General features: G+C 31.9%; 1 protein-coding gene across 1 annotated transcript; it reads left to right on the top strand.

The window, feature by feature from the left end:
• The first annotated feature begins 11,026 nt into the window (after positions 1–11,026).
• Positions 11,027–14,793, top strand: LOC108484420 (protein TRIGALACTOSYLDIACYLGLYCEROL 4, chloroplastic). Its single transcript, XM_017788194.2, has 4 exons — positions 11,027–11,807; positions 12,733–13,090; positions 13,312–13,643; positions 14,450–14,793. Exons 1-4 carry the CDS (start codon positions 11,295–11,297, stop codon positions 14,645–14,647), a joined length of 1,401 nt encoding a protein of 466 aa, XP_017643683.1. The 5' UTR covers positions 11,027–11,294; the 3' UTR covers positions 14,648–14,793.
• The last annotated feature ends 4,156 nt before the right edge of the window (positions 14,794–18,949 follow it).

Genomic DNA, 18,949 nt, shown 5'->3' with positions numbered 1-18,949 from the left:
CCCATAGCATTGGAAATATCATTTATCAGATACATAAAATATATATAAAAGAATCACGAGAGTTTAGAAAAATAGTAATGATTTTTTCTTCCTTAATTAGATCGAGAGTTAAATTTTTGCTTCTAAATTTTTGCTTCAAGTATGGAGAAAATTCGTAACTAGTGATTAGTCTTTAATGAACTTACAGAAGATGGATGTACAATATAAAATTGATTTCTAATTTTAATATTTAAATGTTCAAAAAGTTTTTTAATATTTTCAAATGTTGTAGAATGTACTCGTGACTTGGTTTAAATTTGTTAATATTATTTTGTGAGTATTTAAAGAAAAATTTTGATTTTTGTATCATGTAAAAAAAAGGTGATACTTTTTAGAGAGTGAACTCTTTTACGTATTAAAATTTGAGTTTGAAGCTATTGAAATGCATGTATGGGTGATACAAATTTTGAGAAATTGCAGTGGCAGAATTAGGAGGCTAGTAGGGCCTTGGTTACCCTAAAATAGAAAATTTTTTATTTAGATCTCGTTATAATTTATAAAATTTTAAATTAGTAATAGTAAAATTATACTAACATCAAAAAGATAAAAATTTAATTTAATTTTAAAAAATATAAAACTATAAAATATTAAAAAATAAAATTACATTTGTAATATCATAAAATATATAATTTAATCCCGATGTTTAAAAATTTTATATCATATCAATACACTAAAATAATTGAAGTGGTAAATGAAAGAATCCTAATTGTCTTTGCTATAATGTTGACAAGTGGCATTTTCTTATTGGTGGTTAACACATTTAATATAAAAGAGTACTTTTAACATTAAATAGTAATAATTTCATAATAGCAATTAATGTTATATGATAATAAAAGGACTATTTTACAAAAAAAAAGCTCATTTCTAATTTTATTTATGGAAATGGGTCATTTAAAATTTTATTTATCAAAATGGGCCAAAAAACTCAAAACATGTCTACGTGGAAGCATTTTAAGGGGAAATTTCAGAAAAGCACATTGACAGGGACTCGCTTTAATCGGTGTCAGTAAAAATAGGCCTATGTGGGCACGCTTTTGTCTGTGCTCAAACTAAATTTTCAGAAAATATCATTTTTTTTAAATATTATAAAAATAGACTAATTTTTTGAAAATTTACGAGAATAAACTTTTATAAAAACTCAAAGTGGCAACACTATTTTTTTTTGTGCCACCAATTAATGTGTAAATAAAACTTATAAAACATATCTTTATATAGACCCAAAGTCTCATTATGTGAGATATGTTTATATATAAACTTATAAATAGGTTTTGATGTAAGCACGCCCCGAAGTTCTACAAGCTCGAGCAAGAAGCTCATTAAGCTGCCGAATGCCCAATCACCCAAGCTCGAGTTAAGCTCTTCCAAGAAGTTGTTTCAGCTTTATTCACCCGAATTTGGGATGGATTAAAGCTCCATGATAATGGCGAAGCTCGGACTAGCTCCCTAAAGAATCCTTGCACCTTTGTGCAAGTCGAACTCAGCTCCTCTTCAGCTGTCCGAGCTCCATTCAGCTCAAATCAGCTCACTTGAGCTCATTCCAGCTCATTTAAGCTTAATTCTGTTTATTCCCAGCTCGTTTCTTCTATCCTTCTAATAAATTCAACATTAGTTTTAATTTACTTAACTTGGTTCAGGTCAAATAATTATTGTCTACTTTGCGTTTAAAATCTGGACATCTTTAATTTGTTCTCATTTTGTTTAAATGTGTTTTACTTAGTGCAGGATTTTAATGTGTTAGGAATTTTAACAAATTTAATGGCTGCTGTTATTTAATTTGTCCAGACCAATTACATGTTTTAATTATGTCTTAGTTTGAGTTTGTTTTTAATGCGTCTTGAGCAGCCGATTTTTATGATGTCCTAAGGTGAATTAATGTTGCTATTTAATTGGTGCAAGTACACACCACATGGACGGCATTAAAGGAGTTTTAAAGCTGGAATTAAAATCAGCAGCTCATTTCTCTTCTCCAAAGTGGTTGTTCGTGTAATGCAAGAGACAAAGGAGTGTTTACACAAGCTGGACATTCCTTTCACATTAAAATGCCCATTCGGCCGTAGCATTCACACATACAGGCCATTTAAATTCGTCCTTTCACACTTGGGGGCTATTAGAGTTCAAGTGTTCACACCATTTGGGTTGTTCGTGCTCCAAAACTCCCATTAGGATGCTGTTGCACATTCAGTTTCTCAATGAAGGATTAAAGGAGCTCATTGAAGCATTATGAACGTTCCAAGAAGGCTAGTTAGCTTTCAAATCTTCCCAAATACGTTCAGCTTAATTTCTTTCATCTAGAAGTTGTTTAATGGCGTCCCAATGGCTGAATAAAGACATAGAATCCGTATGGTTTTATTCTAGAGTTTTCCAGCTCATTTAAAGTTGAATTACTTAGCCATTAAGCTATGAATGTGCCTATTCGGCTAACCTAGGTTTCTAGCTATAAATACTTGTTGCTTTTCATTTGAAAAGAACTTTTTGACATTTTTTATTAATGAAACATTGTTTCTGTGAGGTTTACTTCCTCTCATATCTCGTACAAGTTTCAAAGACTTATTTAGTTGCGCTAGTGGCGTCTATCGAGCTTGTTTTAGAACTTATCACCGTATTGGTGTGGCGTTCTCCTATCTAGCTATTCCATCCATCACCTTTAACAATATAGGAACCAGGGTGACACTCCATAGTGTTGAATCGCTCCTGAAGTTTAAGTTCGTTTTTCCATCTCTGTTAGAATTAAGTGACTCAAATTCTTATTTAAATAAAATACGATGGAAAATAAAATAAAAGTAAAATCCATATAGAACTAGACTTCTTTTATTTTATTTTAGAATAAGGTTTTTAAACCTTATTAAACTCCATCTATTTTATATTGATTAGGATAAAGTGTTTCAATTCTACTAGAATATGGCTTTGCAAGCCTATAAATAGACATAGTCTATTCCTCTTGTATTTGATTAAAATTTTTCGACATAGTGAATTTTCTTCTCCTCTGCTCATGGTTTTTTTCCCGAAAAGGTTTCCACGTAAAATTTGTGTGTTCTTTATTTTATTTTATTTTATTTTATTTTTCACAAATTGGTATCAGAGCTTTTGGGATATTCATCTTGATCAAGGTAATGGCGTCTTTGAAGTATGAAATTCCGCTGTTGGATCGCAACACCAGATTTGCGTTGTGGCAAATTAAGATGCAAGCAGTTCTTGCACAGATGGATCTAGAGGATGCCCTGCTAGGGATAAATAAAATGCCTTCGACATTAACAGATGAAGAGAAGAAGCGTAAGGATCGAAAGGCATTAACACAATTACATCTGCATTTGTCCAACGAAATTTTGCAATATGTGATGAAAGAGAAAACTGCCTCTGCATTATGGAAGAGGCTAGAATAAATATGTATGTCGAAAACTCTAACAAGCAAGTTGCATATAAGCGGCGTCTTTATGCTCATCGTTTGGAGGAAGGTGCGTCGTACACGAACACTTAACGGTGTTTAAAGAAATTCTCTCAAACTTGGAGGCCATGGAGGTTCAAGATGATAAAGAAGATCTAGGTTGATTCTACTTTGTTCGTTGCCCCGTCTTATTCAACCTTTAGAGACACGATTTTATATAGCCGCGAGTCTCTCACAGTTGATGAGGTTTATGATTCTTTAACCTCGTATGATAAGATGAAGCATCTTGTGGTTAAACCCGACTCTCAGGGAGAGGGTCTCATTGTTCATGAGAGACAAAATCGGAATGCTGATGATAATCGTGGTAAAACACAGGAACGGAATCCTCGTGGTAAATCTAAGGGTAGATCGAAGTCTTCAAATAGAGGTAAAACTTGCAACTTCTGCAAGAAGAAAGGGCACATTAAATCGAAAGTGCTATAAGCTACAAAATAAGATTAAAAGGGAGGCTGCGAATCAAAAGGAAAACAACCGGAAAATTTCGGTGAAGCTGATGTTGTAGAAGACTACAGCGATGGTGAACTTCTAGTCGCTTCTGTCAATGATTCTAAAGTAAGCGAGGAGTGGATTCTTGATTCAGGCTGTACTTTCCACATGAGTCCCAATCAGGATTGGTTTACAACTTACTAAACAAGATGTCTGAAGGTGTTGTTTTGATGGGAAATAATGCTTCATGTAAAATTACAGGTGTTGGAACAATTAAAGTTAAGATGTTTGATGGAGTTGTCGAACACTTAGTGACGTGCGGCATGTTCCGAATTGAAAAGAAATTTAATTTCGTTGAGTACTCTTGATTCAAAAGGGCAGATACACAATGAAAGTGGGGTTTAAAGATTTCCAAAAGGTCCTTGTTGTGATGAAAGGGCGAGAAAGATTGCCAAGTTATATATTTTCTGAGGTTCTACTATTATTGGTGATGCAATTGTCGCTTCCTCTTCCTTGTCAGATGATGATATTACTAAACTTTGGCATATGCGCTTAGGGCATATGAGTGAGAATGGCATGGCAGAATTAAGCAAAAGAGGACTTCTTAATGGGCAAGGGATTTGCAAACTGAATTTCTGTGAGCACTGTGTTTTTGGGAAGCAAAAGAGAGTTCGATTCACTAGAAGAATCCATAACATGAAGGGAACGTTGGAATATATTCATTCTAATCTGTGGGGGCCATCCAGAGTGCCTTCGAGAGGTGGAGCTAATTATATACTAACCTTTATTGATACTTTTTCCAGAAAAGTTTGGGCTTTTTTCCTGAAGCAGAAAAGCGATGTGTTTTCCGCACTTAAGTCTTGGAAAATTATGATTGAAAAACAGAAAGGAAAACAGATAAAATACCTCTGCACAGACAATGGCTTAGAGTTTTGTTCTGATGAGTTTAATAGATTGTGCAAGTCAGAAGGGATCATGAGACACTTGATAGTTCGTCATACTCCACAGCAAAACGGCGTTGCAGAACGAATGAACAGAATGATCATGGAGAAGGTTCGATGTATGTTGTCAAATGCCAACTTACCAAAGGCATTTTGGGCAGAAGCGGCCTCTACTGCATGTTTTTTGATCAACCGATCTCCATCCATTGCCATTGAGAAAAAGACTCCACAAGAGGTATGGTCTGGTAATCCTGCTAATTATTCTAATTTAAAGATTTTTGGGTGTCTTGTGTATGCTCATGTTGACAATGGAAAATTGGAATCGAGATATATTAAATGCATTTTTCTTGGTTATAAAGCTGGTGTAAAAGGGTATAAGTTATGGTGTCCTGAAAATAGAAAAGTTGTGATTAGCAGAGATGTTGTTTTTGATGAAACTGTTATGCTACCTAACTTATCTCTTAAAGGCTCTTCCAATAAAAAAAATCAAAAGCAGGTGGAGCATCAGATTAATACAGAGTCAATTCCTCAAGCCAGAACAAAAATTGAGAATAGAGTTGCTTTTTCACCACAATACTCTATCGCCAAAAACAGAACTAGAAGAGAAATTAAACCTCCAAAGAAGTATGCCGAGGTTAATCTAGTTGCTTATGCTTTAAATGTGGCTGAAGATATAGATGCGAATCAAGAGCCATCTAATTATTCTGAGGCGGTTAGCTGTGAAGACTCAGAAAAGTGGATGTTTGCTATGCAAGAAGAGATGGAATCACTCCACAAAAACAAAACATGGGACCTTGTGAAACTTCCTAAAGGTAAAAAGGTTATTCGTTGTAAATCAGTGTTTGAAAAGAAAGAAGGGACTCTAGGAGTTGAAGAACCCAGATATAAAGCAAGACTTGTTGCAAAGGGTTACAGTCAAATTCTAGGAGTGGACTTCACAGATGTGTTCTCTCCAGTTGTTAAGCATAGTTCGATTCGAGCTTTGCTTGGTATTGTGGTCATGCATGATTTAGAGCTTGAGCAGTTAGATGTAAAAACTGCATTTCTGCATGGAGAACTTGAGGAAGATATTTACATGCAACAACCAGAGGGTTTTATAGTCTCAGAAAAAGAGGATTATGTTTGTTTGCTGAGAAAGTCCCTTTACGGTTTGAAACAGTCACCAAGACAGTGGTACAAGAGGTTTGATTCCTTTATGACTTCTCATGATTTCAAAAGAAGTAGTTTAGACAGTTGTGTTTACTTTAAGAAAAACAGTGATGGTTCTTTTGTGTATCTACTTATTTATGTTGATGACATGTTGATAGCAGCAAAAGATAAAGGAGAGATAAGAAAGGTTAAAGCCCAACTAAGTGAAGAATTTGAGATGAAAGATTTAGGACCAGCAAAGAAGATACTTGGTATGGATATTCTCAGAGATAGAAAAGCAAGTAAATTGTACCTAAGTCAGAAGGGGTACATTGAGAAAGTTCTTTGCAGATTCAATATGCAGAATGCTAAGCCTGTTAGTACTCCTTTAGCAGCCCATTTCAGACTTTTATCGGCCTTGTCTCCTCAATCAGATGATGAGATTGAGTACATGTCACATGTTCTATACTCTAGTGCAATGGGATCTCTCATGTATGCTATGGTTTGTTCACGTCTAGATTTATCATATGCAGTCAGTGCAGTTAGCAGATATATGGCAAATCCCGGTAAAGAACATTGGAAAGTAGTTCAGTGGATTTTAAGATACTTATGAGGCACTCCTGATGTTTGCTTACAGTTTGGAAGAACTAAAGATAGAGTTATAGGGTATGTTGATGCTGATTTTGCTGGAGACCTTGATAGAAGAAGATCTCTCACAGGTTACGTCTTTACAATCGAAGGTTGTGCAATTAGTTGGAAAGCCACTTTGCAAACTACAGATCGCTTTGTCTACCAACGAAGCCGAGTACATGGCGATTCATGAGGCTTGTAAAGAAGCTATTTGGTTGAAGGGACTATTTAGTGAACTCAATGAAGACCTTCAAATCAAACACAGATTTTGTGACGATCAGTGCCATCTTTCTTACAAAAGATCAAATATTTCATGAAAGAACAAAACACATTGATATTCGGTATCATTTTGTTCGTGATATTATTGCTCGTGGTGATATTGTTGTGAGCAAAATTAGTACTCATGAAAATCCTGCAGATATGATGACTAAGTCACTTCCTATAACCAAGTTTGAGCATTGCTTAGACTTGGTTGGTGTTCATTGTTGAAGTTAAACCCTTAAGGGGTTTTATGGAAGAGGTAGAGAACTTGTTTATTGAAAGTTCGCGATGAAGAACTTGTTCATTGAGAATTTGTGTCAATGTGGAGATTGTTAGAATTAAGTGACCCAAATTCTTATTTAAATAAAATACGATGAAAAATAAAATAAAAGTAAAATCCATATAGAACTAGACTTCTTTTATTTTATTTTAGAATAAGGTTTTTAAACCTTATTAAACTCCATCTATTTTATATTGATTAGGATAAGGTGTTTCAATCCTACTAGAATATGGCTTTGCAAGCCTATAAATAGACATAGTCAATTCCTCTTGTATTTGATTAAAATTTTTCGACATAGTGAATTTTCTTCTCCTCTGCCCGTGGTTTTTTTCCCGAAAGAGTTTCCACGTAAAATTTGTGTGTTCTTTATTTTATTTATTTTATTTTATTTTATTTTATTTTTCACAATCTCATTTACTTGTTATCCCAAACTGAGCTATCCACATATCACCTATCTTTGTTTCTCCCTAGCCGAACCTACCATCATAAAATTAGCCCATTTTGAACCCCATTTTGTTATCATTAAGCCTACTAAGCCAATTCCAACAATTAGTCCATTCTTGAGAACGACTCTTCTCGAAGACGATCGGGCAATCTTTGTGAACTCAACTCGAACACCCGAGCCGGATCACATCAGGTTTGCAACTTGTTCCTAAACAATGTAGGATTCATTCCTCTTTAACTAACAACATAAAATTAAAGGCTACACTATATTTTATATTTTTTACTTAGAGTTTAAATTTTTTACAAAAGTTAACATGTGTTACATTATAAATAAAATTTTAAACTCTATAAGTAAAAAATATAAAATATAAAATGAGTATGGTAAAATATTAAAATAAATAAATATTTAAAAATTACTAATAATTGAGTGATCATTTTGCAAGTTTTATAATTCGATAGCCAAAAATCATAGTTAAGTGACTACTAATGTGATTTAATCTAGATATAAAAATATGAAAAATAATTATTATATTTTATGTATATTATATATTTCTATAAAAAAACTTATTTAACATAATTATATACTATGTTTAAATAGATTATCTATCTAGTCAAAATGCATCTGAAATAAATTTATTAGCATTCATTAGATGATTAAAATTAAATTAAAATTAGGATTAAAAATTAATGAGTATAGTAAAATATTTTAAAAATATATTTTAAAAATAGATATCAAATTTTACAATTACAAAAATATATATTATTTAAGTACCAAATACTCACCATTTGTTTATTAATCAAACATTCATAACATAAAATAAAATAAATAATAAAAAATTAAAAGTATAACTTCTAAATTGAAATAATGGAAAATTATTTTAAAAATTGGAAAGTTATTTTAAAATTAGAATTGCATGAATATTAGCTTCAAACATTTAAAATTGAATAGAATATTTTGCATGTACAAGTTTTATATGTGTAATTTGTTTTTTTAATAGTCCTTTTGTATATACTAACAATTCTAAAATGCAACAAGATTAAAGATCTCAAAAGATAATTTTATAATATGAAAAATGTTATAACTTTTCCATTATGTGTATGTATTTGTTACCTATAGTTTTCTTTTCATATATATATATATATATATATATATATATATATATATATATATATGGAATGATAGGAGTTTAGTGAAATGGTAATGATTTTTCTTACTTAATTAAATTGAGAGTTGAATTTTTGCTTCAAATACGAAGAAAATTTGTGATTAGTGACTAGTCTTTAATGAGCTTACAATAGATGGATGTACAATACAAATTGATTTCTAATTTTAATATTTAAATGTTTAAAGCTTTTCAATACTTTCAAATGTTGTAGAATGCACTCGTGACTTGATTTAAATTTGTTGGGATTATTTTGTGAGTGTTTAAAGAAAAATTTTGATTTTTGTATCGTGAATTTAATAAGTTTAAATCATGATATAAAAATTTAAATTATGTTCCCTTCTGCAATTACCACAAGTGTATTCAAAAATTTGAATCATAACGTAAAAAATAAAAAAAAAGAAGAAAAAAAGGTGATACTTTTTAGAGAGTGAACTCTTTTGCGCATCAAAATTTGAGTTTGAAGCTATTGAAATTCATGTATGGGCGATAAAAATTTTGAGAAATTGCAATGAGTTTGGGCATAGACTTATGTTTTAGGCCAGATCAGGTTTAGACAAGTATAAAGTGGGTTAATATTATACTTAAGCCCCATGTCTTGTCGTATTTATATACATCAAATTAAACTCTTTAAACACTTAAAAAGAGCTTATTATTGAGTATTTTGTATCATCTTTTAGTACTTTTCTTTAATTATTAGATTTCAAATTTTATTGTATTTTTATGCTTTTTGAAATAAAATGACAAGTTTAGGCCTGAAACTTAATCTTAAAGTTAAGTTTATTTCAGGCACTTGGTTAATGAGAAAAATGAGGAGAAGAGCCTAAGTTGGAGCCAATGTCGCAACATCAAGGTGTTGATGTCCCGACATTGATGCCTTTATTATCAATTGAGGAGTTGGACTTCATCACATCACACATCTGAGTGGACTATTTTTGAAGTCACGACACCTAGAGTGTGATGCTGCGACACCTGCCTATGTGATCACAACATTGAGCTATTGAGATTGCAAAACCGGCCACAGTCTCCAAAGTTGTAGAAGTCGAGTCACCTAAGGACGAGGCCGCGACAGTAAAAAGTTGTTATCGTGACACTAAATCCTAAAAGCACCCATTGAAGTAGTTTGTTGTTGATGTCGCGACACTGGCCCTAACGAGGCTAAATTTCTAAAGGGTATTTTTGAATCCACCAAACCTTAAGTCAAAAGTTAAAGTGAGGATAAAATTATTAATTGTAGGTCAATTTGTGCTAGACTATAAAAGATATCTTATGGCACATTTTTGAGGGACTTTTGGATAGCTTCTTAATACTAGCTATTTTAGGTTAGATTTTAGAGAACTATCTTTTTAGAATTTTTCGTATTTTGTCTTTCTTAGCAAAAAAAAAATACATGAATTTTCTTGTACCTTTTTGCAATTGTTTTATTATTTCAATAGATTTCTCATATTTTACTATTCTGATTTTGCGTTTTATCAATTGGGTTACAATATTCATGGATTCAACACTTCAAACCTTTCATCGATTCAAAGATTTTTCTCGGTTCTATTGAGCATTTCTAGACCTGATTTTGTTTTTGTCATTATTTTTTGTGTGATTTAGCATGAAAATGATTGGGTTTCTTGGATTGATTATGGGTATGAAATGATTTTATTTGTGGTTGATTAATTGAAGTGTTAATTAATTAATTTAAGATTTAGGCACTAGATCATAAAATTTACACTAAATCGAATGAAATTGAAAACTTAAATTGATAATTCTAGAGGACTATATAAATAGGTGAAACTGAGAAGAGATCCTTTTGAGTATTAATTCGATTAGCTCAATTTAATCTAATGAGGTCTTGAGATAAATTGGGTTATAATTTATACATATATGGTCTTATAGTTGTAATTGTACGGGTCTTTATACTAGTGAAACTTCCTAAACAAATTAAAAGATTAATCATTATTCGAGCCTAAACTTGGCAACTACTCTCACATTATGGCTTAAATTTTTTTCTAGGTTAATCCCTAAACTTCAGGGTTTTCAAGGAAATATTAAGATTAACTTGGATCAAAAAAAGTTTAGGCTAAATGTGGGAACAATTACCAAATTTCCAGGTTCCAATGTGTGAACAATTGACAAGTTTATAGATTAACTTTCACAAAAAAAAAAGGTTTAAATCCTAATTTGAGAACAACTTTTTCAGACCCCAAAAATCGTATTAACCCAAAATTAATATTGAATTTGTGAATAATACAGGGACTAAAACCAAATTAGACCTTTCTATAAGATTATGCTGTAAACCTGTAACCATTTCCTGAAGAGGGTTTAAACTTTAAACCGTAAAGGGCAGCTTCTGCACCGTTATTTTCAGAGCATTTGCCTCTGTTTTTTAGCCAATTAGGAAGAAGAACAAGAAGGGGAATTCAAAATTGAAAGGGCCAGGCAAAGTAGTTTACCATGAATTATTACTAGCATTAGCAGCCACCAAGCATTGACATTAGTATATCGATTCGATTCTGTTTTTCTGGGGTTGTGTGAGTGTGACTGAGGCGACAATGAAGAAGCTCCGATGGGCAATAGACGGTGAATTATGGGAATTGGACGCTTCCACCCCTCGTACCCTTGAAGGAGCGGCGCGTGCTGTTCCAGGGAAGGCATTACCTTTGGGTTTATCAAGAGGGACTAAACTTTTCAGGCCTAACCAAATCGATTTCATGCAACGGTTCATGGCTGCCCCTTTTCTTCCCTCTTATACCCATCACCTTGGGGTTACAATTCAGCGAGTATTGAGCATCCCTGTTAGTGAGAATTGGTCTGCTCTTTTGCTTGGTCAGTTCAACCTGCGTAAGTTTTTGTCGTCTTTAAAGGAAAATGGAGGTGGAGATGGTGTGCATAAGCGTGACCTTAAATCAATTGGGAAGCTTTTTCTTGATAAGTCATTGTATGCCCTTGGGTTCTCTTCCGAAGTGTTGTTAACCCCTGATGACACTCTGCTTCTAAGCTCTGATTCATATTATGATCATAATTCCTCTTCCATTCCTAGAAAGAAAGCTGTTTTCCATCATAAGGTTAGTGCTTTTCTCATTAATTATATCATATAGGGCGCAAGGCACACTCTAGGCACTAGAACCCTTATATTGCTTCAGGCACAAGGTGCGAAAAAAGGCTAGCATAAGTGAACTAAATGTGTGAGGTGTATATGTAATTATATACAAAACAGGCAATTGTTTCAATGTGCATGATTTACCTATGGTTCATGTCTGTTGAGGGGTCGATTCTTTGGGAGAAGTATTTGAAATGTCGTCCCCTAGGCAGCCGACGAGCCCCCAACCATTTTAGGTATTATCCTGGGTCATGCCAGATTTTGTCTCCCACCTTTGTTAAGAGCCGTGTCCAGTTCATGGAGGGGGAGTGTCTTGAGGCAATGAGCCATACATAGGCGCACGGTCACCCACAATGACCTATGTGCCATAGTTCAGGGATTCAAACCCCACCAAGAGTGAAGACACTCTCGTCCCCTTGGTGGGTGTTTTATCGTGTGCCCACAAATGGCCCATTGCCTTGAGGCTCTCTCCTTTCGTGAACCATACACAACACTTTGTGGAGGTGGGAGACAAAACCCCAGCACAACACAGGGACAATATCTTCTATTGTTGGGGGTCCAGCTGCCCGATGGACGACACTTCGAAGATTTTTCCTGAAGGAGTTGGCCCCCTCAACAATGTCTATAGTTGAATGCTCAAACAATGTCTAGTGAAAAATTAAAGCTAAATTTGATCGGTTGAGCTTCTTTTATGACTAAAGCTTTAAAAAAAGTGCACATTGGCACACTAGGCCTGAGTCTGATCAAATGGGCCTTGCTCGAAAGGATCTGAGGTGCTTTTGTTGTCTAGTGCTAAAGTGCAAGGTGTAGGCATGCCTAGGCTTAGGCCTTGGCAATGACAACATTAAATATTCTGATTTTTTTTCCTCATATTTTATGGTCATTGGCAGTTTCCACATCATAATTTGACAGTGGATGCAGCTTGGCCTGCTCTCTTTGTGGACAAAGAGACTGGTACTTACTGGGATGTGCCTTTCTCCATGGCAATTGATTTGGCTTCTCTTCCATTGGATTCTGGTCTCAGTTATCATTTGTGCCTACACCATAACCATGGGTCACCAAAGCAATTTCAAGGTGATCCCATTGCTCAAGTCCCTGCTTCTCTATTTGCTGGCGTTTCTGCTAAATGCGCCTTTTCTTACGAGAAGAATGTTGATATTTGGAGAAGCAAAGCTCAGAAACTGAAGATGGTTCAACCATATGACATATTCCTTTCAGATCCCCATGTTTCAGCATCTGGAACCATTGGTAAGATATACCCTATTGACTCCCTGAATTGACTGTATGTTAGATGTTTATAGTGGAGGGGGATTTTTTTTTCTTTCCATGTGCTGTACTTATTACTTCTTCGGATTTTACCATATAGTCAATCCATTTATTTGCAGGAATTGTTCATTTCATGAATGATTCTATGTCGATAACTACAGCTATTGTGAAATACTAAAAGTTTCCTTGTTTTATATGCATAGGTGCTGCTTTGAGTGCGAATTTTGGGGAGAGTTCAGTCAGATTAGTTGAAGATGCTGAAGATATTAAGCACTTATCATATCATAATCCAACTCTAAAATCTACCCTTCTAGGGGATATATTTGCATCCGTGTCATTTACGGCCCAGCACGGGAACTTCCAACGGCTAGTTTCTGATCTTACAAGATTTCACGTTCGCATGGATTTCCCTTCTGGTTCTAAATTCCTTTCAGGTGCCACACGATTAGCTCAAGATCTTTTGAACTCACACCAGCCTAGTCCAGAAGCAGTTAAAATGATCTGCCCAACTACCTCCCTTTCACTTCAGCAGCAGGTATGTCTTTTGAAATAATCTTGACCCTTTCGATTTAGGATGTTAAAAAATGATTGACAGCAAATTTTTTCTGATATTTGGTTAATAACACTTTATCTACTTTGCTTTGCTGTGAATGCCATTGGTTGTCCCGGGCATTTCTGGCTATTTTACTTTTCAATGTTAACTGGGGCTTTCCAATAACCAATTTGAATTCTTAGGCATTTTCTGGGTAGGGATAGTAATGAATCGGGTTCGAAGCTGATATTGTTAAATCCACCACCACTTCATTGTTAGTGTGCTCTGCCCCAACCCTGTCCCACTCTGCGTGGATGTTAGAACTTGAATACTACCACTACAACCATGGATGTTTGATACGTCCATAACTGCTCCACCTCGTCCTCTCCTCTTTGACATTTATTAGTTACTTTCAGTACTTTCAATGTGCATTAGACATATAGATACTGAGACATTGAAGATTAATCTAAGAATATCTCATCTAAATATTTCAGGGCTTATAATATATTGTTATATTCTTATCCTTTTAAAAGTGAAATATATATGTAATGATAAAATAGTAATTTAAACATTGGGGGCGGGTTGACACAAGTAGATATCACAGCTGCTCCATACCCACCTTTCAAACAGGGAAAAAAAAACAAACGCCTGCCTCACCCACCCTGCATTTACTGTTCAATCAAAGAAAGAAATTAAAAACCCCATTCGAGACAGATTGGTTTGAAATGTATGCGATAGTTCAAGTTTTGCCATCCCTATCTCTGGTTTCTAATTCATGCTGTAAAATTCTTTATATGCATTTTGCACAGATTGCAGGGCCTTTCAGTTTTAGAGTTGATTCAGGGGTTGTGATTGATTTCAAGGACAAAGGTTGGCACATACAAGCAGACCAACCAGTGTTTGCAATTGAATATGCATTGCAGGTCCTTTTTTCCGCAAAGGCTATTGCTTGGTATTCCCCAAAGCATCAAGAGTTCATGGTAGAGCTTCGTTTTTTCGAGAGTTAAACCCCCCTTTTTTCTTTTTGCCCTTTGTGTATGTTTTTGAAGTTTCCATTATTGTATCTTCTACTGCCTTCAATTATTTCAAGGATGTCCCTCACCTTTTCACATATCGACTCAGTTGGTTGAGTACTCATTAATATTCCGTCAAATACGTCAAATATTAGAGTTCGAGTCTGAGTTCAAGTCTCACCAGTTATTCCATTTGACTTATAAAATAAAATAAAATAACAAAGTTATTCAAGCACTAAAAGAAAAGATTGAATTTGATTTGAAAAACTTTTTTTTTTCTTTTCCTTAGCTATTTAATATGATATATTAAAGATTTATTAAATAAGATGTTATCATTAGAATTTTTTTTCAAGGAGTAAACCGAGAGTTTGGTCAATTTGAGGGCGGACAATGGTGGCAAGAGGTATTTTTGGAAAAATTTATTTTCCTTCGAATTTTAATTTTTGAAAATTTTATTTTTAATTAGGTTTTCAAATTTTGAAAATTCTCATTAATTTTATAAAATTTTAATTAGACCCTCAATTTTTTAAAAAATTCATTAAACTTTTAAATTTTTAAAAATTTTAATTAGGTACTTCAAAACTTAAACCCACTAATCAATTCGAAAACATATTTGTTAAACTCAATTCAAATTATAATATTATTTATAAAAATATTTTTTTATTTTAATAAACTCACTCGGAGGTCTAGTAGGAAAACAAAATTGCAAAAAAGAAAAAAAGTTTACCAAATATAGATTTTTGTTTTAGATTTTAGGGTTAAAATTTTAAATTTTATAAAAAATTTAAAATTAAAATTTGTAAATATTAAGGGTTAAATTTGTTAAATTTTTTATATTTAAGATCATATTGATAGAATATGTAAATATTAAAGAGTTACATTGGTTATTAGGATAATAAAAAAGTCCATATTAGCTTTTCATCATTATCTAATGACAACTAACAAAGAGTGATCAAAATATTTAATTTTGAAAATTTTAGTAATTAAATCAGAAACATTAATAATTGAGTAATCAAAATATTGATTTGATGAATATATTGAATTAAATATGATTTTAATTAATTTTTAAATTAATGAGGTAATGTCCCTAAGTTAATTGGATTGATGAATCCTTCGTTGTTTTAGGATGGAGTTTATTGATGGTACTAACAATAGGATACCCTTTTTCGAGCCAAGTGAATTCACGAGTTTTCAACATTTTCATGGACACTAGAAAATATTGAAAATCATTTTATTTCAAAATTTAATTCACTCGAAAAATAAATTATTTTATTACATGTGAATGCTTCGAAGGATCATAATTAAATATTAGATTTCACATTTCTAAATTTGAATTTTTTGGCAACGTGTGGTTAGCAATGTATTGATTTTGGGTGTTGTAGGAGTGCTGTAACTGATTCCCGAACTTAATTTCTCTTTGGATTTTAACGTGGAACTTAAAATTGTCATTTTTTTAAGGAATTTTAAATTTTCTTTACAAAATATGATTTTATAAGTGACCGATCATACCTCGCCAAAAAGATTGGTGGCGACTTTGATTCTAATTTAAAACACTCATGTTTTTTAAATCGAAAATTTTAAAAATGGCCGCAACAAGTCTTTTCATTTTTGTCTTCTAATCACAACGGTTACTTAATTTAAGGCACATATTTGGTAGTAAAAAATGATAACATCTAAGGTGAGGTCTAATTATAATGGGATGTCATGAGATTCTTTCTTAAATCAACGGTTGTGGTTAAAAGATAAAAATGAGGAGATTGTAGTTGTTTAATTAAACCACGTCAGAAATTAAGAAATTGTGCTAGAGACCTGGAACCTATTAAATCAATTATCGGATACATTGCTTTTATTTGGAAATTAATTTTTCTCTTTCTTTAGTATTGAAATCTGTTGAATTAATTAAAAGGTAAACTCACGTTTCTTAATGCAAATCCTACGTAACATGATCAACAATAAATTGATGTTTTTTTCTCTTTTTTTATTTCAACATTGATTTAAGAAAAATTACATAGAATTTCACTTACTGAAATCTTTAAATAAAGGCTGCACTAGAAAAATAGTCATTGAAAAGTGACAAAATAACCAATGTATTATTGCCATGTGACAAATGATATGATTTTTTTTATAATTTATATGTTCAATTATTTTTAGTTTTACTTATTTAATTAATTATTTTATTAACTGAAAATAATTAATTTCTTTTAATTTGGGGTTTAAAATTTTTTTAACATGAATTTCTTTTAATACTGACAATAGTTTTGTAGCATAATAAAAAATTAACACTGTTAGTGTTTTGCTTAATTTGTATAATATTTTATGATCAATATAATTTAAAATATAAAAGTAATATCTAAAATAAAATTGAATTAATTAATAATATACAAGAAAATATCAATTTTTAATTAAAAAAGATTATGTTGTGAATGTTTCATATCCTCGATTTCTATCTTGAAAAGTTGTTTTAATTATGAAAATATACTAAATAATTTTATATAATTGGTTTATCTATCTATAATATTATTATAAGATATTCCTATACCATTGCATATTTTATAAGATGTTCTTGTATACGTGTTTAAATTTCATCCATGTAATTAGCATTTTTTCCTTCAAATAAAAAATATTAATAAATTACAAAATATTAGACTGTTCATGGGTCGAGCTATCCGTCTAGGCTCGAAATTTGAGGAATTTGGGCAAAAATTAGGCTTGTTTAAAATATGGGCTAAGCTCAAGCTTGAACATTCATGGCCCGACCTAACCCCGTTTTTAAGTTTATAATACTTTATATTACGTAATTTATAACACATTAAAAAAATAAACCTATACAAAATAAATAATACTACTCTAATGTAAACATTTCAATAAATAAATAAAATTACTAATGTTAAAATTAAATAATATAAACATTTTTAAAAATATTTAAAATATAATATAAATGGACCTAATATGAAATTGGGTTAATCTTTTACAAATATGAGCTAGTTTAAAAAATTTTAAACTTATTTTCAGATCAAACCGAATTTAAAAAATATAAAATATATTAATATTATGCTTAAATCTTATAAAATACTTTATATTAGTCAAATTTCATGCATTCCATGCATTCAATTCAAAGAAGGAGCAAGCATTCAAGTCAACGATTACACAACTTTCACATTTTATTGAAATTAAATATGGTTGAATGTATATTTTAAATAAATTTTTACTTGGAATATATTAGTTATACTATTTTAATATTCTGATTTATTTTTTCCAAAAATAATATAGTTTATTTTTCGTTTTATTATAACGTTGATTTCTCATTTTTCTAATTTTAATTGTATGTATTAATTTCTTTATGTGTGAATTTAATTATTACACCACATAAATAGTTATGTAATCATTATAAAAGGAGGGTAAAACCCTAATAACAACACGTCGAATGACTCGAACTCAAATCACATCTGAGGCGGTAAACACTCGAACCATCAGGCTAACATACGGAGTTCAATATATACTCTTTTCAATTTTATATATAATGCATTGTTTACATGACAAAATTTAGGGATAAAATTAGGGGATATGCAAGGGCGAAGCCAGAATAAATTTTTAGGAGGTCGAATGAAATTTTAATTTTTTATAGCTATATCTTTATAATTTTTAAAAGATTAAATCAAATTTTTATAATTTTAAGGGGACTAAAGTGTAATTTTATATTTACTAATTTAAATTTTTTAAAAAAAATTTAAAAGCCTAAATAATAATTTTACATTTTTAAGAGGTCGGAGCCCTCTCAGCTCCCCTAAATCCGCCTCTGGGGACGTGAATTATGAAAAATCACCATAAACATCAATTTGAAAATAAAATAATATTATGTTTGCTATTACTCAACAACTTCTTTGAAAAAAAAAAATAGGTAGAAGGATGGTGGAATAAAGATGTTTTGAGAAAAAAAAAAGTTGAAATGGATTTTTATGTAATATAAAAATTTACAAATTTCAAATTTATGGGTTTGTACGAAGTACCTACTTCCTTAATTACTGGTGTGACAATTTTTCATATTTAGGTGATTGGTAATTTATTGAATTAGATTTTTGAGTTATATCGAGATTATGGATTATATTTAACCCATTAATAAAAATCATATCGAGAAGCAAGTTTAGAGATGTGAATTGAATCTATCTAATCCATTGGATCGAGGAATTTGAATTGAAATGGAACGTTGAAAATCTGTCAACAGTCCTTGTTTGTTATTATTATATTGTATTCAGCTAATTTTGTTGTTGTTTAATAGGGATTGTGATAGATCTTCGT

The sequence above is a fragment of the Gossypium arboreum genome, chromosome 6, assembly GCF_025698485.1.
Source record: "Gossypium arboreum isolate Shixiya-1 chromosome 6, ASM2569848v2, whole genome shotgun sequence".
Taxonomy (NCBI): domain Eukaryota; kingdom Viridiplantae; phylum Streptophyta; class Magnoliopsida; order Malvales; family Malvaceae; genus Gossypium; species Gossypium arboreum.
Note: the sequence above shows the minus strand (reverse complement) of the source record. Positions and strands in the feature narration are given on the sequence as shown.